This window comes from Condylura cristata, unplaced genomic scaffold (genome assembly GCF_000260355.1).
Source record: "Condylura cristata isolate star-nosed mole 26May11 unplaced genomic scaffold, ConCri1.0 scaffold00001, whole genome shotgun sequence".
Lineage (NCBI taxonomy): Eukaryota > Metazoa > Chordata > Mammalia > Eulipotyphla > Talpidae > Condylura > Condylura cristata.
Genome location: NW_004567102.1, coordinates 34,622,947 through 34,647,535, shown reverse-complemented (window position 1 = coordinate 34,647,535; position 24,589 = coordinate 34,622,947). Strand labels below are relative to the sequence as shown.

The 24,589-nt window shown below is 32.7% G+C and overlaps 1 protein-coding gene across 2 annotated transcripts in view; it reads left to right on the top strand.

Moving 5' to 3' along the window:
* SNAP91 (synaptosomal-associated protein, 91kDa) overlaps window positions 1-24,589 on the top strand; it is a 73,747-nt gene that overhangs the window by 4,941 nt on the left and 44,217 nt on the right. For both annotated transcript variants that reach the window (XM_012722265.1, XM_012722262.1), the window contains exons 3-9: window positions 2,347-2,453; window positions 6,734-6,775; window positions 10,438-10,508; window positions 12,289-12,294; window positions 15,431-15,458; window positions 18,548-18,657; window positions 20,914-21,029. In XM_012722265.1, coding sequence (XP_012577719.1) covers window positions 2,347-2,453; window positions 6,734-6,775; window positions 10,438-10,508; window positions 12,289-12,294; window positions 15,431-15,458; window positions 18,548-18,657; window positions 20,914-21,029 — 480 coding nt within the window. The remainder of the gene's footprint in view (window positions 1-2,346; window positions 2,454-6,733; window positions 6,776-10,437; window positions 10,509-12,288; window positions 12,295-15,430; window positions 15,459-18,547; window positions 18,658-20,913; window positions 21,030-24,589) is intronic.

Below are 24,589 nucleotides of genomic sequence, written 5' to 3'. Positions count from 1 at the left end.
TGTGTTTTCTACACTGAATATTCAGGTTCATTGATTGTATCAGCTACTTGCAACTATCTACTCTTAAGGTCCTCTATGATATATTTTAATTCAGTTCTATTTTTTCAGCCCACTAATTCTGTTTGAAGTATTCTCATATTTTTGTCATTGTTATTTTTTCCCATTGTGTTTTCTTTTTTAAACAAATATAGTTGTAACTGTCACCTAAAACTTCTTCTCAGGCAGATCATGCAGTTATGCTGGATTGAGACTTCTCCAGATTATTTTTATTCCATCACTGGTGCTATATTCCTTTGTCTCTTCATTTTTAGTTTTTATGGTTTTCTTGTCTTGATGAATTGGCTTTGTATTACATTTGCAACTTGCAGGATATAATCCTGGGTTATTTACCCAAGCCCCTTAGGTGTCTATTGCTCCATAGGCTAATGCCTCTATTCCTAAATGCCTAGAGCACTAGTGCTGGTAGCATTAGGAGATAAGGACTGGAACAACAGACGACCAGGAGATTGCTGAAAGCTAGTACCGAGAATTTAAGCCTCCTGCAGTGATGCAAGTACACCAGTGGGGGTGAAGGATCACAGTGACTCTATCCTCTTATTGGGTATTCTGTAAAACTCACTTCTCTCTTACGTCTTAGTAAATAATAGTAATAAAAACAAAACTTTATATATTTGTTTCCTGGATCTTTTTCCTTCTCCTGAATAGCTACAGGAAAGGTCCATATTAAAAGTAAAGTTATCAAAAGACTATCAGCAGAAGGTAATGAGTAACTACATTCACAAATTAGCTCTTTGTGTAATTATATATTAAAACTTTCTTGAGAAAATTAAGAATACCTTTGAAGTAGTAAAATTGCATGGTGAATGAAATGAAAACTTTCCAGCATTAGAAAATATAAAAATAATATGCTTTTAACAATGTGGGAATATAAAATGCTTATACAACTAAGTCATCAGTTATGATCCAGAGTTCCCTAGGAATTGTCAGTAGACATGGAACTACTAGGCCTCCGTCTGCATTGTCAGTAATAATTGGCTGCGTGAATTGGTGAGGGACTGTCTGGAAACATGGGAAAGTTCTGGTTTTCTTAAAAAGATGTATGAGAAAATACATTCTCATACTTATGTTTTAGTGGAAGACCTAATCCTGTAAGTTCAGAAGAGAACTAGTGGTTGAGAAAGAGTATACAATTATCACTTAAGAAGTCATGAAGTGTTGAGTAAACCAAATGTTTTTTCATAAAACTACTATTTTATAACCAAAGAACACATGTTTGAAAGAAAAAAGACATAGTTAAATATTAACTTAAATTTATCAAATTAAGGCAACTATCAACTTAATTGGACTGTGCACATTTTAAAAATTATTGAATTTAGGGAAGTCTACAGATTATTGCCTTTATATACAAGGTACATATAGATTTGTAGTGAACTAGTAAGAATAGAATGTTAATAAAAATCAGTCATACTGGGCCTTCCCTGGTGGCACAGTGAGTTAAGGCACAGCAATAAGAAGCTAAAGTCACTTCAGCATGAGTTTGATCCCTGCCCTGAGGGTGATCTACATAGCATGACAGACCTCTCTTGGCCTGCCAACTGCTCCTCAGGAATGTACTCTATCGGTCTGTTCTGCTCCCCGCTCTGTCTCTGGTAAATCCTCTCACTGCCTTTGCAACTCTGGCCTGCACCCCAGGTCTGTAGGTTTGTATAAATAAATAAATCTTTAAAAAAAATCAATCATAACTTTTAAGATTGTTATCAGCAAGAATTGATGCTATTTTCTAAAACAAATTGATAGGATATTTGAATTCTGAATTTGGCCTGCCTAATGGTTCATATATTCTTCTACTTTAATTGTATTTTTTTTAAGATTTATTTATTTATGCATATAGAACTGGGGTACAGGCCAGAGGTGCAGGGGCGGTGAGAGGATTCACCAGAAACAGAGTGGGGAGCAGAACAGGCAGATCGACAAGTACACTGCTGAGGGAAGCAGCAGGCAGGTCAGGAGAGGTCTGCCACGCCATGTGGATCAACTTGGGGCTGGGATCGAACTCATGCTGAAGTGGCTTTAACTCCTTAGTGCTGTGTTTTAACCAGCTGCACCACCAGGGATGGCCCTTAATTGTATTTTAATTAAATTGTTTCATATGAGATGCCTTAGACCGTAAGGCATTTTAGAGAATTTCATTTGTTAATGTTTAGGTGCTTTAATACCTCATACAGGTTTTAATGTCAATCGTTTTTTGATTATAGCATTTTTAATGTATTAAGTAATAGTATTGACATAAGCTTAGAAGAAAATTGAATATAACACTCTTTCAAAATGGTTATCCATGTCTTCTAGAAAAATTTTTTGAAATGAAGAAAGGACAATGCAAAGATGCTCTAGAAATTTACAAACGATTTCTAACCAGAATGACACGAGTGTCTGAATTTCTCAAAGTTGCAGAGGTAAGTAAAATGAGACTTTGTTGGGTCTGTCATTGTAAAATAGCAACTCAGGTATCTGGAGTAAATAACATGATTTACAATCTAGGGGGAGACACTCAACCATGCAGTCACAGTATATTAGCATTGGAAATGGCTTTACAAGTCATCTCATCTAACTTCTTTCTCAGCTGTACTTACATAGCTGTGTCCTTGTGTCACAGTATTGTTCTGTGTTCAAATAAAAGGAATGAATTACTTTACTGCAATGGGAGATGGTCCACTCCTCCATCCCACTTAGTAGCTATTTTTCATTTAAGAAGTATTTCCTTTCTAGAAATAAACCTTTATAAAAATCTGTCCATTGTCCCTCTATGTAAATGACAATCATAAAATCTTTCTTACTTGTATCAGTGATTTAAGAACAATGAAGAAATAAAACAGAAAAGTATGATGTTGTAAAGTTTATAAGTTGTTTCTTAAGGAGTTCATTATACCTAATAAAAATAACTATGTCACCAAACAATTGGTGTTCCTGAGATTGTCTGTAAATTGGTGTTTTTCTTATAAAATCCAGTTATTGATTTATACTGATACTAGGAACTATGACATTGTAATTATAGTCCTTTGGCAAAATGCGCAACGTATTTTTATCTTACATGTCAACTAATCGATTACTATGGCTAATTGGAATGAGCAGAGTTTTGAGGCTCAACAGCAAAGTGTGCAATGCTGTGGACATGGGGCATTCACACCATGTGTTTGCTATTGTTGCCATTTTGAGAAAAAGAAAACGGACATTTACACACACAATTTCAAAAGTACTTAGTTCGTACCTTATGTTTACAATTCATTTATTCTCGGGGTAAGAATTATCACAAATTATGAGACCAAAATAATATTGCAAATTGCTATCTCTGCATCTTTGAGCCCTATAATTTGTAATCAGAATAAAAATCTTTGTATTTAATATGTGAATTTAAAGTTAAAGATCAGCCTATTTAAATTATGAAGATGTTACAACCTGTTCATGTGTATTTCCTTATGGATTTACAGGTGGTGATTTTTAAGAAAGGATATTATCTTGACATTTTGCTGCTGTATATGGTTTTTCCATAGTTAACCCTAATTATCAATATAATTTAATAAAATTTGCTTAATTTCTTCCTGTGAAAATATCAGTTATGCTTTAGCACCCAGAGAAGATTATTTCATTATTCACTAAGTTATGGTGCACATACTTCTAATTTTCCTATTTGTTATTATATATAAGTAAGGTCCTAAGGAGCTGGACAAGTGACAATATGAGGTACACCTTTCTATAATCACCTTTCTATACGGATGGGCTTAAAGTCTTCATGGATAATGTGGCCTTTATTTATTGTTTGTTTTTGTGAAATTTTCTTCTATATAGAAGTTTATTATGTATCTGTTGAGAACCTCATATTAGCACAGGTACAGTTCAGCCTTTTGAGGAAACAACAGGAAAAAGATACCAGTTTAAGAGTCTTCCCTTAAATAATTGAATAATAAATACGTTAGTTTTATTAAAACTTTATAACTAACACTTTTTGTAGACTACAATATAATTTACAAATTATTTTTAATAGAACATACATTGAACAACAGTGAGGCAATTGTAACCTTTTCTTTCACATTTAAATTACTTGTTCATTATTTAAAAACAAATTCTTTGAATACCAGTGTTGATGGTCTGGTTATGGTTTGTAAATACAGATAATTTTTCAACCAATGTACAAAACTTCTCTTTCTACCAAGCAGTACTTATAAAGTATATAATTGTATGGATGCATACCTAGTAACTACATTATAGTTAGTATCATTTGCCAGAAAATTGAGTAAAAGAATTCTAAAATGCAATTTTCAAAATAGCTCAATGTTTAAAAGCACAGCTTTAAAATAGAATTCATAGCGAGTATATGCTATTTGGCAGGAGATAAAATAAGTTGTCCATTATATTTAAAGAAATGTAGAGTGTTTGAACAATTACATAGAAATACTCAAACTTCCCGGAGACATTGCTTAAAATGTCGGACTTCTCATATTTTGAACTTGAATTCTTACTGAAGTCTCCAAAACAAACAACTAAAACTTTGTAAAATGGTTGTTTTATGGGTTATAAGCATTTTTGCTGACCACACTTCCCTTTTATAGAATCCAGTTATTCTTAGTTTGCTATTCCAAGGTAAATACCAAATCGTAGGAGTTATTTCTCCCAGAATATATGCAGACAGAAACTGATGTTATTTCTGTAATATAATCACACTTCATTTTGATTTTCCAATTCAATTGTGGTTCAGAAGTTCAGACGATAAATTAAAAAATCAATGCAAAAGAATTCCCAAATTGTGTCTTTTACAGAACTATTCATTTCATGAAAAGCATCACCTTTTACCAAAATGATCCCAAAATTAAAGACCCGTAATGCTTTAATTTGAAAACATCATGCTGACTTCATTTATATAAATATTTGAAATGGATCGTCTAAAGAAGTATTAAAATATGAAGTTGCCTTAGTTTTTAATTCACATATTTTGTAATAATATGAGTGATTTTAAGGCAGCATTAGTGGCTTCCCTAAAAAATAAGCTACAGTCATTAGAAGATAAAGCCTGTAATTCTAGAGGAATCTCCAGTCTGATTTTAGCTAGAAAGCTGAAAGTCAATATTCTCAACACAGGATCTAGTTTGCTCCACACTTCTCTCTAGGGGATAATATTTGCAGATATTTTATCACAGCTGGAAAGTGGGGGAAAGCTACTGGCCTGCTGGTCATACGTGCACAAGACATCCTCTAACATAGTATCCAACAATGTCATGTTATCTCAAGATTGAGAAACCCTCTTTAGACATTGAAAAGGCAAAGAAGACACTTCTCCTGAGAGGAAATGTAAATGTCCTTGAGGTATATTGAAAGGTGTTCAAAATCTCTTATAACCAGAGAAACGGAAATCAAATCACATTGAGGTACTATCTTTACACCAGTGAGAATGACACATATTAAGAAAGTGGGCAACAAATGTTGACGAGGACATGGAGAAAAAGGAACTCTCCTACACTGCTGGTGGGAATGCAAAATGGTCCAAAAACTATGGAAATCTGTGTAGAGGTTCTTCAAACTACAAAAAAATGGAGCTACTGTATGACCCAGCAAGTCCTCTCCTAGAAATCGACCCAAAAGATAGAAAAACAGTAATTAAAAAAGGATATCTGCACCACTATGTTTATTGCAGCATTCTTTATACTAGGTACCATCAGGAAACAACCCAAATGTCCAAAAATAGATGACTGCAATAACAAGATCAACAAGATGTGCTACATATACACAAAAAGAATACTATCCAGCAATAAAAAAAATGCCATTCACAGCATAGATACAGCTACAAGGGATTGTACTCAGTGAAATTAGTCAGAAGGAAATAGAAAAATATCAGATGTTTTTTACTTATAGGAGGAATATAGGGAAACAAATAATTGATCAGGAAAAATATATTAATAAATGAACAAATTAACAGAAAACTATAAATCAAAGATATTCCATAGGAGGGAGAGAGCGAGAGATCAGAACAGGAGGGAAGTGCACAAAGGACTCTGGTTATGGTGCACGAATGTATTGGTGGTGGGAAAGTTACAGGAACTACACCTGATAGGAGAAAGTAATCATTTTACAAATAAGCAATGATGTAAATATATATATATATATATATATATATATATATATATATAAATCATATATATAAAAAAGAAAAGGGCAAAGGAAAGAAGTTAGTACAGCAATTGACACACAAGGATCATTTCAATTCTTCGGTTGCAAGTTGTCTTTGTTGTCCAGACATATGCTTCATATGGTTGCCTCTACATTTTCATCAGCATAGTCAAATCACTTCATTTCTCACAGAAGGACCATGTTTTAGCCCACTTTATCTCTTTGAGACTCAATGTCATCATTTATATAAAGTGAGAAAATTGAAATTGTGATAGTTATCTTATGAGGAAATCTTAAATTTTACACTTTAGTTTCTTAAGTTCTTTTATTTTGGAGAGCTAACAAAGTTATTCACATTTGTTGTATCTACCTATGTTAATGAAGTATTTATTGTTATACCAAATGGGAAACATGAACAGCTATGCTAAAAGTAAGATCGATACATGATATTAATTACCTTTTGTCAAGACTGAATTGTGGTTGTCACTAATTCTGTGAGTGATCTTCACTGAAGTGCAAAAATCTTAATTTTTAAAAAATTCTCACTAAGTAAAATCTTATATTTTTTAATCCATAGCAAGTTGGTATTGATAAAGGTGACATTCCTGACCTCACACAGGTAAGTGACTTTCTGATAGAAGATTTTGTATACATGAAATTATTATACTGTAGCTTGTCTTAAATGCTCTTACCTAGACTCATAGTCTTGTGAAAAGATAATGTATTTTGAATTTATGCCTACTAAATACTTTGGAAATTATTCTGGTTACGTATTATTTTTAGATATTTAGTATCTTTTGGAGATAATAGAAAGCTGTTCTCACCTTTAAAATATAATCTCAAGTGAAGTTACTGTTCAAGCTCATCTTTTCTTTCTTGAACTTAAATTAAAAGAAAGCCTCAATTAATACTTAAGAAATGTTTTATCTATTAAGCATGACTATTTGTAGGTATGATAATCAGTACATTTGAACTGTTCTTTCTGCTTGTTCTCTGTTTATCAACATATTCTGGTTATGAGGAAGGACATGGAAATGGAAAACTATGATATCATATATCTGCATTTTCCCCCTCTTCCCCAAAAGTTGATAAATTTCCATATATAAAATAATCTTTCTTTCAAAAATGCAGTTGTAGCAGATGAGTGATAGTTCTGGGGATCTCCTAGTAAGCATGGCTTATTTACTAGGCCCACTATGACAGGATGGTCAGATCTCAGCTGAAATGTGAACTGTTTTTCAAATAACAGACTAGAGTGAATATGGAGACTTATCAGAAATTTCACATTGTGTGGAACCAATTAACACCTCCACAATGTGTCATAAAGTTCTGCTCTCTGCCAGGCTTCATTGTGACCACCATAGCACTGAATCTAAACAGGCCAATAAACAAAAAGTTCCAACATTAAAGAAATCATAGAGGAGATGGAAATCTGAGGGCTGCCCATTGATAGGAGTGGGAATGGGATGCTTGTAACTGAAAAAGGATTAGATGCAGCAAAATGGAAGCGAGGGATATAATGGCTATTTTTTAGGTTGGAAAAGGCACAGTAAATACCAGTGTGGTGATATGTAACTTTTTAAATTGTGCATGTAATAGCATAACTGCACATAAATGATTTATGACTTTCAATGACATTTTTAAATGTTCATAAGATCTGTTTTGGGTTAAAAGTGAATGTGATATTAGAACTGAAACAGTTCTTAATGCTTTCAAATAGTTTCTTAGATCTAATGATCAAAAATTTGAATGATCTGTTGATTGCTTTTTTCCCCTTATTTTTGGTTTTAAAGATGCTTTAGTATAGAAAGCATCTGAATTATAGATGAATGCCTCCTCTGACATCCTGGACTCTCAATAAGCTGTGAATTTATTTCAAGAAAGGGACTTTCAACATATTATATCCTGTTTGATGTGTGTGTGTGTGTGTGTGTTTGTATATATATGTATGTATGTATTTCAATTTAAAATATCTCCATTTATGGAAAAAAAACCCTTTTGGTTTTGATGTCAGGAATTCCGATTGATCTGAGGACTACTGGTAAAGAAAAATCTCCTTTGAAAAACTGTCCCACTAATGAATCAGTAGCCATAAGTATTGCTGTTATCTATTAGCTTTTACAGGTTGACTTGTTCTCTGGATTAATATTTCTAACTGATTGGTCTATGACTTTGACTTAAAAAACAAAAAGCCACTTAAAGGTACTGCTAATTATACGTTGCTATTTTAAATTCCTTACACTACAGTGGAGGCATACTCATAGTTCATAGTTTCTACTTACCAGATGTGGCTATTGCATCTAGACAAGGACTAGACGAAAGCATGTTTCTGTTTGTTCCTGCTAAAAAGCAAAAGCACTTGAGATATTTATTTCCACTAGGTTTTGCATTTCCTTATAAGAAATATAAATTTTAAACCTCTTAGATGAGATGTTCCAAGCTTAATTGTATGCACAATATATTACAGAACAATTCTTCTTACAAATAAAAGTCACTTTTATTATCCAAATTTTTGGTTAGATTTCTTTCAACTTGTGATTTTTTTTTAATTTTTCCCTTAAATTAGTAAGAAACTTTACAAAAAGAATGAAACTATACTCTCTTCTTGATTTGTAGTTTTTGTCTTATTAAAGGTAACTAAGAAATTTTACTGGAGAAATACTACCTCTTCTGTTGTTGTTTTTATGATTTTTCTGTGACTGCAAATAACATTAAAAAATAAATTTGGCATAGAATCACATTTCCTTTATATTACTTTTAATATTGGAGAAACTGAGTCTGCTGCTGGAGAAATGTTAGGTTCTATAACTTGATTTTGCTTTTCTTTCTGTGAAAATATGAGAAGTTGAAAATTACATGACCAAGCCTCCTAGGCACTATCATTGTGATAAATAGTAGTAGTAGAAACAGCAGCAGCAGTCATAGTAGGAGTAGAGTTTGGAGTTTACCAAGTGTCAGTTCATCTAAACAGCTATTTCTATTCTTTTTAAGATGGCAATGGCTTTTTTAATGAGCATATATTTATAGTTCACTATTTGTTTTACAGAGCAAAATTTCCTTTATCTCATAAAAGTTTAGTTTTTAAAGTTAGAGTTATACTCCAGTTTTTTACTGACTTATTGAGTAGATCTACTTTCATCTGAGTAATAGTTTTAAATTTTAGTTTTATAACATTGCAAATTCACTATATCCTCTTAATAGGCAATCCTTCCTACTCTATAGGAATCACATTTTCCTTTCTCTATAGATAATGCTCACAGGATTGTTCCCTTTCTATGCTACCTTTATCAAAATTAAATTTTTTATTGACTTAGTAATTTATATTTATGAATTTATATATTTGGTTCACTTGGTAACTTACATTAATAACCACATAATTACATATATAAATACATCATTGTTAAGGCTGTCTTATTGTAAAATGAAAATAAATACCCTGAACATTCAACATTAAAACATTTTAATATTTAAAATTTTACATTTTAACATTTATGTGCAATGTAAAATGTATAGCTCTATGATTTTTTTAATTCTGTCAATTACTTTAGCATTTAGCATAAAGTCTGTCAAAATAATTTCATTAAAAACAATTGTCAGAAGTAAGTATATCTATAAATATATCTTTATTTCATTCATACATATTCCCTGAGTGCCTACCCTGCTCTTAATTTCTGAATTGATTTCAAATTATTTGAGAAAGATGAAGTTAAATTTCCTGTGTTGAAGGAACAGAAGGGGTAGAATATTTGTCTGAACCTATTTTTTTTCCTATTATGCTACAGTAAAATGCCATCACTTTATATTGCCTAAACTACTATTAAAAAACAAACTTTAAGATACTTTTTGAGTTAAATGTAAATACCTTCCAATATATAGTAATTTATTACAAATTATTATAAAGTTAACACCATTATGCTTGCAAATACCTATTTTTTCTTTCACTGGAATCTTGTGGAAATGTGTGGTGAGCTTGATTTAATCAAGTTTACTGAATTAAGTATACAGTAATAGCTTAGAAAATGTCTGTGAGCACAATTTCGGCACTGAAAAACTGCTCTGTAATGTATTTGTTATGCAGTAGACATAAGTATATATAATATGGGCCTCTCTGAGATTCTGTGAAATTGAAATATTTAAATAGCAATAAACCTAGAATGAAATTAGCTCGTATGTGTTAAGATCCACCCAGAGAACTCCACCATACAACGTTACAATGTTGTGCCAGTGTATTTACTTCCAAAGAAAGCAATGCAGATGTTTAATTTTATTTTCTTCTTGTAGGCTCCCAGCAGTCTTATGGAGACCCTTGAGCAGCATCTAAATACCTTAGAAGGAAAGAAACCTGGAAACAAGTATGCATTAGCTGTGTTTTATAAACAACATGAAGCATTTTAGCATCATTTTTTATGTGAATGAGATTTATTACAGTTCAACTTATACTATTACAGAGCAATAATAAGAGTATTACAGTTTCAGAGTATGATTTACTGTAATTCTTCTTAATTCAAACTTTGAATTAACTTAGGACTGTATAACTTTATATACAGACCAGGTGATCTCTGCAGATAATGCAGCAAATTAGTAGATTAAGAATAGTTTTCCAGACACAAACTTTTCCACTTGAACCACTGCTGACAATAAATGCTGAGATCCTTTCATGGTGTAGTAACCAAGCAGTGAAAAGTACAATTTTAGTATATTTTCATACCGCTGTCTTTAGTCATGTACATTTTTTACTATTTTTCTTTATTGCATGAAGATACGTCCAGAGTCCATTTGTCTTTTTCTCTTCAGCAGGTATCAAAGTTGTCGGTTCACAAGACCTAATGCTCTCCAATCTTTGTGCCTTGGTCAGGCTGTAGTCTGTACTGCAGTTGTGCCTAGGAGCCCTTAATCATTCACTGCCCTGGGTTGTGTCTACCTCCAGCCCTTGCCCTCACTTCACCCCACTCTTTGTGGTTGAGATTTTCTCATTCTAAAGATCAGGAATTATTTTCTACTTTATTCTTTCCACCTAAATACTCAATGGAACTCTCTCTCTACAGAGTCAGCTTGAAATCAGTCTTTGATATACACTAGTTTTATGTTTATTCTATTTAGTTTGACAGCAGAACTTAGCAGACATAACCTGTGAATTGATTGTGGAAGGGCCATAGGTTGACCTTGACTTTTATATCTTACACAGCTATCCAGCTGTAGTGCCTCTTCGTTTTCTTTTCTCTGGGCAATGTCCCAAATCTAGACACATCTTGCTGTTTATTTATTTATTTATTTAGCTTTTTATTTCAGTAGCTAAGTACTATTTCTGTCCTCTTGTCCAAGTTAGTCTAAAAATTACTACATGTTTTAAATATTCAATGGTAACATCATAGGAATTTCTCAGGCAATGAAGACAAGCAAAGCTGTACTTTGGCTCCATCAGGGTTGTTACCACAGCTCAGGGTCAGCCCTGGCTTCATTGTATTCGTTAATGTTCCAATTTTTGTAGATTGATGTTCACTAAAAAACATGAAATCACAACTATAGACACATATTTCCAGTGATCTGGCACCACCCTGAATATGTCACCAGGGAAGCCAAATGAGTTGCCTAGGATTTAAAAGGTCCTGAGGCAGGACCTTTATAACTAAGGAAACACGTATGTCCAACAGAGTTAAGAGCTCTTGGGCAATGCGAGGTGCACATCAAGGAAGAGTCAACTCTGCCCCTTCTCCCACCTAGAACCCCTAGGCACTGCACATATTCATACCTTTTCCTTGTTAAACCCATCAGTTGCAGCAGAGGCAGCTTGCTAGAGTAATTTTATTAGCTCTCACTTCTAATCTGAAATCGCCCCCTTGTGGCTGCTGCCAATTGTTTTTGGAAAATTTATCTGTAAATAATGAAATAAAATCTCAATGATCTTCTGTTTTGAATTATCCTTTGCTGAGCATCATCTTTCTCATTTAAAAGCATTTTATGTACATCATATTTCTTTTATGAATTAGCTAAGACCACATTTGAACTTATCTTTTGCTTATTCCCTATATATATATGTTCATATATATGTGTATATTTTTCCCCTCCAAACAATGAGCTGTAGTAGGTAACTATTTTCTTCTTTGTATGTTTGTGCTTACCTGGGAACTTAAGTGAAGGGTGAGTACTATATTGAGTGACATTTTACATTTGATTATTACTAAAAATGCAAAAAAAAAAAACTTAAAATTCCACATTTGGTATTTAGAATACCTAAAGCTGATTTCTGACATTTTTATCCATCTGTATTTTCTCCCAAGGTCACTGGCATCAAGGGCTTATTTTGATCTCTAGGATCAAGATTAACAATCTCTCTCAAGTGTATATAAAATTCTTCTAGGTTTTATAAATCAAATATTTGTTTTACATGTTTATTAAAATATTTTTCACAGACAATTCTAGAAAAATTTTTTATTACTTAAAATTCTTTGTCTTCCAGTAGCAATATAAGACTATTCTAAATGCTAAGTCAAATAAATGCATAAAATGAAGCAATTTCAGATGTCTATTGTAAAAAATATATAGACCCTTTATATTTAGTGCTTTATAACCACTGATACACATTTTTAAATTTTTATGCAATGCAGTATGATATGGCTTTGTATATTGTCTCTGTGACTCAACAGAGCAAAAGAGAGAAATTGATTTTTATCTTACATATCCATTTACTAAATGTTATGAGTATAGGAAACCCAGGATATATCTATTGTGATTAGAATTATTTGAAAGATACAGATAGGTTTTCACATCTTTTGTAGTGATGGTCATTCTTCCTGACTAGCATTTATAATCAAAACTATTGTTGTTGTCAATAAAAAATAACAAAATTTTTTCTTTGATAGCTTATTGTATTAACATCTTGGAAGTAATCCTTAGCTTTTGCTATGTTAATCATAAAAATTCATGGATTTATTTCTAGCATTTAGAGTAGATTTCAATATTGTAGTTCAATATGTACTAAAATTCTCTGGTTGACGTTATTAAAATAGATGTAGGTCTTTAATAGATTCTTATCTCTACGTAATAGATTGTGACATTTTCTTTCATCAAGGACAAATGATCAATGGTAGGATAGAAAATCATCTGAGGAACAGGTAACAAGAAGTAGGTTATGTGTTGTTAAGACAGGACCAAATAAGGTGTGCTCATTTTTGCTTTTAGCAGGATGTCTTCAGGCATCACACACTTGGATCACAGTCTTGGCCACTCTCAATAGAGGTTTTAGAATAATGAGGACTTTAAATAAGTGAACTTCTGCTTACTTTATATTTTTATATGAGTATAAGAATGTATTCTTATTTTTAAATTCAGATAATACAGAAATGTATTTCAGTGCAAAATGCTAGGTGCTATATGAAGAGTTGGTGATGTAAAACAAAGAGATGGGTTTCCTCCCTTCAAACAATTTAGCAACTAGTAGAGAAGACACATAACTAAAGAGACAATGAAGATAACAGTGTAGTGAGTGAAATGGTCACTGCACAGAAATTTTTATTTGGTTCCTTTTCCAGGGTGAAACTATAATTGTAATTTAGTAATACCACTCATGTGGGAATTGGCAAATTGATTTTTGTGCCATTTATGATATTTTTTCTTGGATTTGTACATGATATTCTTTAATAGCAAGTAGAGTAATTTTATCCTTTTTGCTGCCTCATGTTTCTTTGGAGTACAGGTCATGCCAAAAATGTTAGAAATGTTTTAGAAATATATTAAACAATTCCTGTTTATGCTCACTTTTATGTTTTATCATATCTTATTTTGTCAGTACCACTAAGAATATGTTCAGGAAAATTGCTTGATAAAGAAATTTCATTAATTCAATCTTAGAAAGTACCTTAAATCATGTTACATAACTTTTTTATTTTTATCTTTGCGAAGATGACTCTTAGTCTCTTGGATTTCTATGTAGACTTATCTTTGTTTTTCCTTAGGTAAAGAAAGGGGGGAAATGTTAGGATTGGAGAAATTATTAGCCAAGAACTCACTAGAAAATTTTCAACCTTATACTGTACTTAATTTTTAGGTATTTATGAAACTTTCTATAATACAGAAAGCTCTGTGAATCTGTTCATTTTAGTAAGCTCTGATAAGCAGCATAAACATATATCCTCTTCTTCATGCTCTTAGTGTAACAGTCCAACTACACATAAACTGAATTGTCTTACCCTTATTTCTTCTCATTATAAGGCAAAAATATCTGTGTGATCTTGTTTTACATTTTTTGTGTTCAATTTAATTAAAAACTTTAATTTGAAGAGAAAATAGCAAAGTATATTTTGCAAATGAAGTTGGATATAAATTTCTTTTATAATAGTCAATAAAACAAAAGCTCATGATATTGTGAAAATTTTCATTTACTAAAGTCAGTTAATATTTTTTTATTTTTACTACATGTGATGTTTTCTCTGTAGATAAGTACACCTTCCTGTCATCTGTAAGATTCTAACATAAACTTTTTATTGAAAGTATTTACCCATCATTTTGTTTTATTACTAACTTATTTCACACTAACTCAGGTTAGTAAAATGTAAACTGTTTAGACAGTTGTTTTTGAAGCACTTTTCTAGAAATAATACATACTGAGTGCTAACAAAAAATATCTTAAAAAATGTTTTTACTCATACTAATTTTGCCTCAGAAATAATCATCGAGACTACTGTTGTCTTCTATTTCCCACTAGTGCTAACATAATGGCAATATTTTTCACAGAGAGTTTTCATAACAGCCATGAGAGAAACAGATATTGGGAATGTATATGTAGAAGTTGAGACAATCAGACACAATCATCCTAGGGGTTTATTTTTCTATTCTAGTGTTCCTTTTAGTGTTCCAATTATAATTAAGTGAATCATAATGTATTTTAATATTAATAAGTCTTCTTTTAAAATCCAGCAAATATTTTTTTTAATTCTATAAGGCATTTTTCCCCAAGTTTTGGCAAATTTTTAAAATTTATTATTTGGACAGCTTATTTGTGACAAACATAGGCAATAATGGCCAACTCAAGGAATTGGGTTTCTAGATAAACAGAAAATAATTTTAACTTGAATTCCTATTCCTAGAGATTAAGTGAATGAAAATCATTGGAGGAGGATGTCACAATTGAGTAAAAGGTTAAAGGTTTTTTTTTTTTTACAACCATTTACTAATAAAACTGCATATAAACACATTAATGCTTTACTAGGTAATATTACCAAATTTCTGCAAATGTGTTTGTCTTTATTCAGTTCTAATTTTGTTGGTTGTCTTTTAGATCTGGTGCTCCCTCTCCATTAAGTAAGGTAAGTTTGTTTATTATTTTCTTTTAACAATTTGTGGGTTATAATTCAAAATACATTCACATTTTTGTGCGGCCATAACTACCGTCCATTTCCAGAACTTTTCATCTCCCTGGCACTCAAGTTCTAGTCCCTTTAAATGAGAGCTCCCTAGTTACCCCCTGAGCTCTGGTACTCCCTGGCAACTACCATCTTAACTTTCTCTCTATTAATTTGACTATTCTAGATATCTTATGTAAGTGGAATCATCTGTTACCAGTCCTTTCCTTTGACTGGCTTATTTTATTTTGCATAGTGCCTTAAAGTTCATCCATGCAGTAATCTGTATCAGAATTTCCTTACATTTTAAGGATGAATGAATTTCCCTCCACTTAAATCCATGATATTTATATATCACATTTTGTTCATTTATCTATGGGTGAACAGTTGGTTGCTTTTTGCCTGTCGCATGTAAATAATGCTGCTATAAGCGTGAACGTCTATTTAGATCCCTACTTTCAATTTTTTGGGATATATTCCCAGAAATTGAATTGTTGAATCATAAATAATTTTCAACTTCTTGAGAAAAGATATATATGTATATATATATATATATATATATATCTTCACCATTTACACAGATACATATATCTCCTTTATATTCATTTCTTCAGTCCAATATTTAGCAATCCTTACTGAGTCCTCCATTTTGACTAAATTCTCTTTAAGTAGGAGAAATTTTCATGCATTTATATTACAATTAAAACAAATATTGGCCCTCCCTGGTGGCGCAGCGGGTTAAAGCACAGCACTGAGAATCTAAAGCCGCTTCCGCATGAGTTCGATTCCCGCCTGCCCCGGAGGTGACCACATGGCGCGGCAGACCTCTCCTGACCCGCCCGCTGCTCCCCTCAGCAGTGTATACTTCGTCGATCTGCCTGTTCTGCTCCCCACTCTGTCTCTGGTGAATCCTCTCACCCTCCGCATCTCTGGCCTGTACCCCAGTTCTGTATGAATAAATAAATAAATCTTTAAAAAAAAACCAAATATTATTTTATTAGTTATTAAAGCACTTTCTTATACTTGGAATGACAATCCTTCAAGACAGGTAAAGAATAACACACTATGTTTGTGTTAATGGTAAAGAAATCAATTGTAGGTGGGTGTATTTCCACAAAGCTTCCTTTTAGACAGTTTTCTATAATGATTTTTCTATACATCTGTGGTTCACATTTACCATTGTACTTTTCAGGTAAAATGTAATAAATATGCTCTTTCCTCTTTGCCAAAAGTCCTTTATAGAGCTACTCTTGTTACGGATATAAGTGCATCATCCTAATGACACTGGGCTTCCCAGATGCCTTGTACAGTGCCAGGATTCCCTCAAGAAGTTTAGCCAAACAAATAAAGCAGACCAGCGAACAAGGATCTTGGTGATCCTGACACAGTGCTGGGCTTTAAATCATTATGTTAAAGACATTTTATCTTCTGCACCTTCTATATTAAATATATAACCAAGTCTTATTTTGCCACAATTTCACTCAGTTTAGGTTCCCATGAACTACTTATAAAGTCTTCTAACTAAAAATATACTCTCAACCTACTTCAATAAATTTGTTAGCTAATTCGAAACAATCTTATGTCTATCTGAAAATTCCAACATACCAGTGTTCAATGGAGTTATAAACTGGTGTCCTTAGGGATGGTCTGTTCCTACATTTTGGCAAAATTGAAATGTATTGACTGTAAAAGCAATGTTATTTTGGCTCTGTTTTCCTAGCTTTCTCATCTCTTCAGAGCTTTTTACAAGGCAGTTTTTAAATGAGTGTTTGAAGACCTTTATTCCTGTTTCTTTGTTGGTAAATTTTTAGCTGTTGTTGAGTTTTCTGTGTTTCATAAATCACTCTCTAAGTTTCTTTACATGTATATTCTTTTAGAGGGTTGTCAGTGCCCACAGTGAATGTAGATTAATTTTAGTCTTTTCTATTCCCTTGACAATTTAGTAAAGTTAAGTTTTTTGGTGAACAGAGTTTGGTGAATTGATGTTTTCTTAGCAACAATATCCATACTGCTCATATAATTGTTTTTCTTAAAATGCTGAATGTTTGACCCTTATGTACCTATTGATCTGATTCTTATTGGTTATAATAACATATGATTCTTCTTGGACAAACAGATAATACACAAATGGTGTTTTAGTCTGGAAAGTCCAGTAAATTTAGTCTAGAATGTCTCCTTAATCCTTCTTTTTAGTTTTTTTTTTTTTTAATTTCAAGTTGTTGTTTAAAATCAGATGTCCAGTTACAGCAATATATGATAGCCTGTGCTTGGCTTTGGGCTACTTGTATTTTACTTACTGTTATCTCATTTTCACATATAGAGCTAAGTTTGGAGATGTTCCATCAATCTTTCTTTTATGGTAACATGGAGAATTAAATACACCAATTTAATAGGAAATAAAATTAGGATAATTACTTAACAGAAAATTAAATTTAATATATTGATATAGTAGTAAGTCCCCTTATTAAAAATAAACCAGTTCAGAACAACAAATGTTAGATTTTAGTTTTATTTTGAGTATATTGTTTTAGTAATGGGATATAGTCATCCTATCTTCAGGCTATCAGTGACTGGAATCTTGCTTGTTAACTGTTTTCTGTGAAGTATTTTGTAGGTGTGAACTATTTTGTAGGTTAGGTTTCTGGATTTCCAAGGCATCTGAGAAGACTTCACATTTAGTATGTCTTGGGTGATCTTGCTTCGACATTTACTACAACTGATATTTTTTTAAATATTTAGCAGCTTGTAAGATCTTTCTTACTAGTTTTATGTTCAAGAATATAGTTTGATTTAAAATACACAAATAGAATTCACTGCAATACCGTGTTTTTTTTTTACAACTTTATACAAGTTACATTTAACTCTCAAGCTTTGAAAGCTGTCTTGTCCAATAGTAATTATTTATTACACTTCTAGATCTCAAATTTTCTTGTTTTTCTCCCATGAGAAAAATACTTGATGGGAAAATCATGGGTCTGCAAAATGAAAGTCTATTGTTCTGTGTCCTGTAGATTCGTATTTGACTAGAGTGTGTTGTGCATCTTCACTTTCAGTCTTCTCCAGCCACAACTGTTACGTCTCCTAATTCCACACCAGCTAAAACTATTGACACATCCCCACCGGTTGATTTATTTGCAACTGCATCTGCGGCTGTCCCAGTCAGGTTAGTTAATGAGTATGCAGTGAACTGTTTTTTAATATTTTGATGAGGTTTTCCTTTAATTTTTATGTACTGAATCAAAATGACTTCACAAAATGAAATCTACTGCTAATAGCATAAAATTTTGTATACTTTTAAGTTCTTTTATAACTTAAACAGTTATTTAGGCCTTAACCTCTCAAAATGTGAGAAAGACCTAAGCTTCAGAAATCAACTTGTGCTTACACATTTGGGAGGGCAATGCACACCTCAGGGTTTTATGAAATTAGCTGATAATGGAAAATAAATTCTAAATGTAGTCGTGTCAGAAGTTTAAAGTGAGTCTTACAGTACTTTAAAAAATTTTAAAACTTGCAATTGAAGCCCATTACTGGTGTATACAAGAAACTGAAATACTGATGGTGCAAGAGACCCTCAGTATATTCCTAGTAGCAATTATGGCACCTCCAGAGGGGATAGCTGTGTGTTCTGTGACACCTCACAGCTGCCTAAAATGAAGTCCACCTCATAAATGTCCTCAAAATAATAATTCTTGGTCAATACTATCTTTGGTTCCTTTAACTTGAGAATATTCTAGTCTCATTTTGTGCTCTCTGTGACTCTGATAATGAATATCTTGTATTTGGAGACTTCAACTTTAAACTGAACAACAAATCCGAGTATTGTGCCCACATTAATTGTGTGCATTGCCGTCTATTTGCTGAGTTCTGTAGCTTGGTAAAACCAAATCCGTTCTTCCTCTATACTAAGATAAATTGTTCTTATAAAAGTATTGATTCAAATTTTCATGATAATGTTCTCCTATGCTGGCATATAGACCTATTGTATTTGTGAAGGAGATATCTAAAATAGGCAATGCTTTTAGAAGTTCTGAAACTTAAAGCAGCAGACACTTTTCTTCAAAACACATATTTGAAAATGTCTTCTGTAAGAAAGATGGAATTGCTATTTACAAGGAAGATTGAGGGACCTGGACCCTGAGAGGTTAGTACCTGGTCTGCTAAACATTAGGCCAGTGCTTCTTAAACAAGAAGGTACACATGAAACACTTGGATTGTTAAAGTGAATATTTTGAAGTAATAGATGTGAGGTAAATAAGAGATTTTTCATCTAGCAAAGGCCCAAGGATGATACTAGTTGAGGATCAAACTTTGCAACAGGTTGAGGAGCTTTGAAAAGCAAAGCCCTAACTGAATTAGAATAATAAAACATAGAGCTATTTTTAGGCAAAGCCTCTTAGAGGTAAATTTAATATATAGTAGCTTAATTTAGGAAACAGATAATTAGTAATTATTCTTTTTAATATTCTTTAATTTACAGATAAATCTAATGCATTAATTTTTTTTACCTACAAAGAAATTTAGAAAATAGAGAAAAGAAAAAATTTACCATTATCTAACTGTCTTCATTCTTTTAATATTTGGAGTATCCTTCTAGCACAGTTGTCATACTCAAAATTTCCAGTGCTACCCAGTGGACATAACATGCTTTTAAAAATTGCCTTTTACCCTCCCTGGTGGCGCAGCAGGTTAAAGCACAGCACTAGGAGGCTTAAGCCACTTCCGCATGAGTTCGATCCCCGCCTGCCCCGGAGGTGACCACATGGCGCGGCAGACCTCTCCTGACCCGCCCGCTGCTCCCCTCAGCAGTGTACTTCATTGATCTGCCTGTTCTGCTCCCCACTCTGTCTCTGGTGAAGCCTCTCACCGCCCCTGAGCCTCTGGCCTGTACCCCAGTTCTGTATGAATAAATAAATAAATCTTTAAAAAAAATTGCCTTTTATTTTGAGGCATTTAGGTTTTCCCTTTTAAATGTCTCTGATATGATTTGTTGAGTGACCCATAGCTTGAAATATAGCTTAACTTTTTTTTTTAATTGTAGAGTAAAAACTGGCAAACGATGGTCTGTTTGTCTAGCCCATTGTCTGTTTTGTAAATAAAGTTTTATTGAAACAAAAGCACATTCTTATGTTAACATATGTTCAGTTCTTATTTTATGATACCAGGGCTGGCTCAGGTAGCAATAGAGACCATCTAGTCCAAACCCCGAAGATGCTTACCATCTGGTCCTTTAGAAAAGTAGGTTGCCAACCCTTGACAGGGCAGATCAGATGTATACTGTTCTGCCTCTCGAAATACTGTCCTCTTGCTGAACTTGCAAGATCCTGAATCTTTGCTTTTTTTTTCCTGCATTTTTTTTTAAAATATCATCAAATAGAAAACTTTAAGATCTGATTTTAAAATTATATTTTCCTTTCAGCACGTCCAAACCATCTAGTGATCTACTGGACCTCCAGCCAGACTTTTCTGGAGGGGCTGCAGCAGCTGCAGCACCAGCACCAGCACCACCTTCTGGAGGAGCCACTGCATGGGGAGGTGAGTGAAATCAGACAGCTGTGCAACTTTTCTGTTTAGCTGTTTTTTATAATTCAGATTAAAATTACTTAATAGATTAAGTATTAAGATTAAAAATATTTCCTTCTGATTCACCCAAAATGGTGCTAGAAGCTTCAAATGGATATGCTAAGAATGATATCAGTTGATTGAAATATGTATTAAATAGAAACTCTGTCTGTAATGTACATTTCAAGTATAAGTACTCATTTATTTTATATTAAAAGCTGGTGCAAGGGTAATATTTTCTTTGCTATTGGGAAAAATCTGATTTCTAATCACAGTTCACTAGAGTTTCTGTTATTAAAGAATTGGAAGTTCCCATGAATTTATAAGAGTACTCAAGGGAAGCATTTCAGACTTAATTTTTTTCAGGTATAAACTCTGTCATAGATTTCTTTATGCATGAAGCCGGTTTTATTGAATTGTATTTGACATAAGACAGTTGAAATATGGGCAGGCTTTTTTCCTTAATTTGAAACAAAATCAAAATTTTTTTTTAAATTATGTTTTTTAATTGAGGTATTGATTTACAGCACTGTATCTGATTCACAGGTATTATTTGTATCAGAAATGCGCCATCCTGATAGAAAGGAATTTCACCTCCTTTGCTTGACTCCTGGTTCAGTCATTTATTTAGGAGAAACATAAGGCTTTATAAAAAGCAGATTTAGCACAAGTATAAAATTAAGTTAATACTACATGATTCTCAAAATGTACAGTTGCTTTTAAATACCTTAATGCATCAAACTAGCAAGATAATAAGATTTTTTAAGTTTAAAAATAACTCATAGAAGTAACAGAGAGGGAATGATGGCAATAAGATGGCAGAACAGATTTAGAGAGATGCCAGATCTTTCCATGACAGTAGTAATTTTGACAGTCACCTACAGACAAAAGTGCCTTGATGGGATCTTAGGATGCAAGTGAGATGATACAAAATCCCAATGGGGCCTAAAGCCAAAGAGAGCTAGTTTGAGAAATCAGACCTTTTCTCAGGTGGGAGACTTGCCAACCTTATTCCTTGCTGGGGAACTGTCCCCAGTCCTGCACCCAGAGACTAATCCCATGTATGCAGGAGCCCAGTGTCTGTTATACACTCACATATGCAGCTGGTAGCAAGTTCAACCTATGTGGATCTGGCTGCAGACTCTGAAGTGGATACTTGCTCCAGTCCTTCAGGTCAAAGCCTTAAAGGCAATCCTATCAATCCAGGTTGCAAAATCAATATACAGACACCTGTTGCAGTTTTATATGCAACAGTGAACTAACACAAACAACACTTTTTTAAATTGCATCACACTGCCAAACTTCAAACTAGTACAGCAAAGCTTATAATAATCAAGCAGCATGGTTTTGGAATGAAAACCAGATCAATGGAACAGAGCCCACAAGCCCATAAATAAACCCACTCAAATATGGACAATGAATTTATAGTGAAGGCATGTAGAGCACAAGATGGAGAAGAATTGGTCTCTTCAATAAATGCTTCTGGGAAAATTTATTAGCCAAATGCAAAAAAAAAATTATCAATGATAAACTAGACCATTATTTTATACTAATACAAAAAGAATTCAACATCAATTAAAGATGTAAATTAAGCAGAACAACATACAATACATAGGAGAAAACATAGGCACTAAATCCTTCAGCATTGGGTTTAATGAAATCTTTGTGAACTCAGTTCCAACAGCAAGAGGAACAAAAACAAAATTAAATGAATGGAGTTTGAAATGCTTATGCACAACAAAATAAACCATCATCAAAATAAAATTACAACCTGTATACATGGGAAAAAATGTTCTCAAATTATGTATCTAACAATGGGTTAATATCCAAAATATATAAATAAATTATAAAATTCAACAATGCAAAAACTGTCCAATGATCAGAAGCTCTGAACAGACATTTTTCCACAGACACTATCGGGCACATGAAAATATGTTCATGATCATTTATTTTTGGTGAGATGCAAATCAAAACCACAATGAGCTATCATTTAACACTTGTGAAAATGGCTGCTATGAACAAAAGACAATAATCAATAGTTGGGGCCTATCTGGTGGCCTATGGTTTAAGTCCTAAGGCTATTATGACCTGTATGACCTGAGTTCAATCCCCAGCCAAGGAGCTAGCCTATACCCTAGTTCTTCTATGAGGAAAAAAAAAAAAAAAGAAAACAGAACCAAGTGACAGCAAGTATTTAAAGGGAACTTCTTTAATTAGAAAGGGAAGTTCCCCGGTTTATGGAGCTATAAATCGGTACAGCCACTGTCAAAAACAGTCTAGATATTCCTCAAAAAGTAAGAGTAGAAATGCCATAATTATCTCTCCACTCTACTTCTGGGTATATAGTCAAAGAATACGAAAACACTAATTCATAGAGAAGCATTCACCTGTTTATTCATCTCAGTATTCATTTTCAATAGCTAAGATTTAGAAGCAAACCAGCAATGGATAAATGGATAAAGATACAATGTACGATATATGATATATGTCTTGTGTAGCATAATGATAAGGATATATTCAAAGAAATGTGTCATCAGGTAATTCCATCACTGTTTGAATGTGATGAATGTAATTACACAAATCTGGAAGGCATAGCTTACTTTATACCAGACAATATGATATAGCCTTAGGACAACTGTTGTACACATAGCTGTCATTGGCCAAAACTTTGTTAAGGGAAATTTGACTGTATATAGATTCTGGAATACTACTCAGCTGTTGAAAAGATAATTTGCATTAATCCTGTAGATAGCTAGTAGTAGTTGAAGATGATCCTATATTGTACAAAATATATTTTGATTTATTTGACTAAGCAAGAAAAAAAGAAAACACTTTTTCAATCTTGTTTGGTAAGATCAGACCACTTTTATTATTGAAGCCTTTTTGAATTTTGTATAACTTAATTTTAAAATATAAATTCTAAACTCTTCAGAAATTTTATATGTTCTTATCTGACTATAATGATAGTAAGTGGATTTTCATTTCCAATAGCTATTATCACTTTGTGTATGAATTTCTTTTGAGGGTAGTAGATATTAATAGATAATACCATTTTAGATATATATTATAAATGATATATTTTTGTTGGTAGTATGAAGTGAACAAACTTTAACAAATTCATATTTTAGTTATTTTATTTAAATATTTATAATATTTGTCATTCTGTAGGCTGATTATGAGCATGTGTAACTGAAAAAAGACAGAGTACATTTTAAATCTATGTATTTGGTTCCATAATAGGAAAAGTAGGATTTTTTTTTCCTTTGTCATATATTCATTTCTCAGCACAAAGAAATAAGTGTGTATGTTGTACCAATGTGTGCCTTAGATGTGGGAAGACAGGTACTTTCTCTTTATGAATAAATGAAGTAAAATTTGTACTTTCAGAAAATTATAGAATTATAGCTATGGTTTTATTAGAATTAATAAGCTTAATAGAAATTAATTGCTAACACGTATTTGAAATCTCTCCAATAGAAATTTACTCTTATAATGCAAATTATAGCTTAAGTGCTAGTTATTGCTGCTATTAC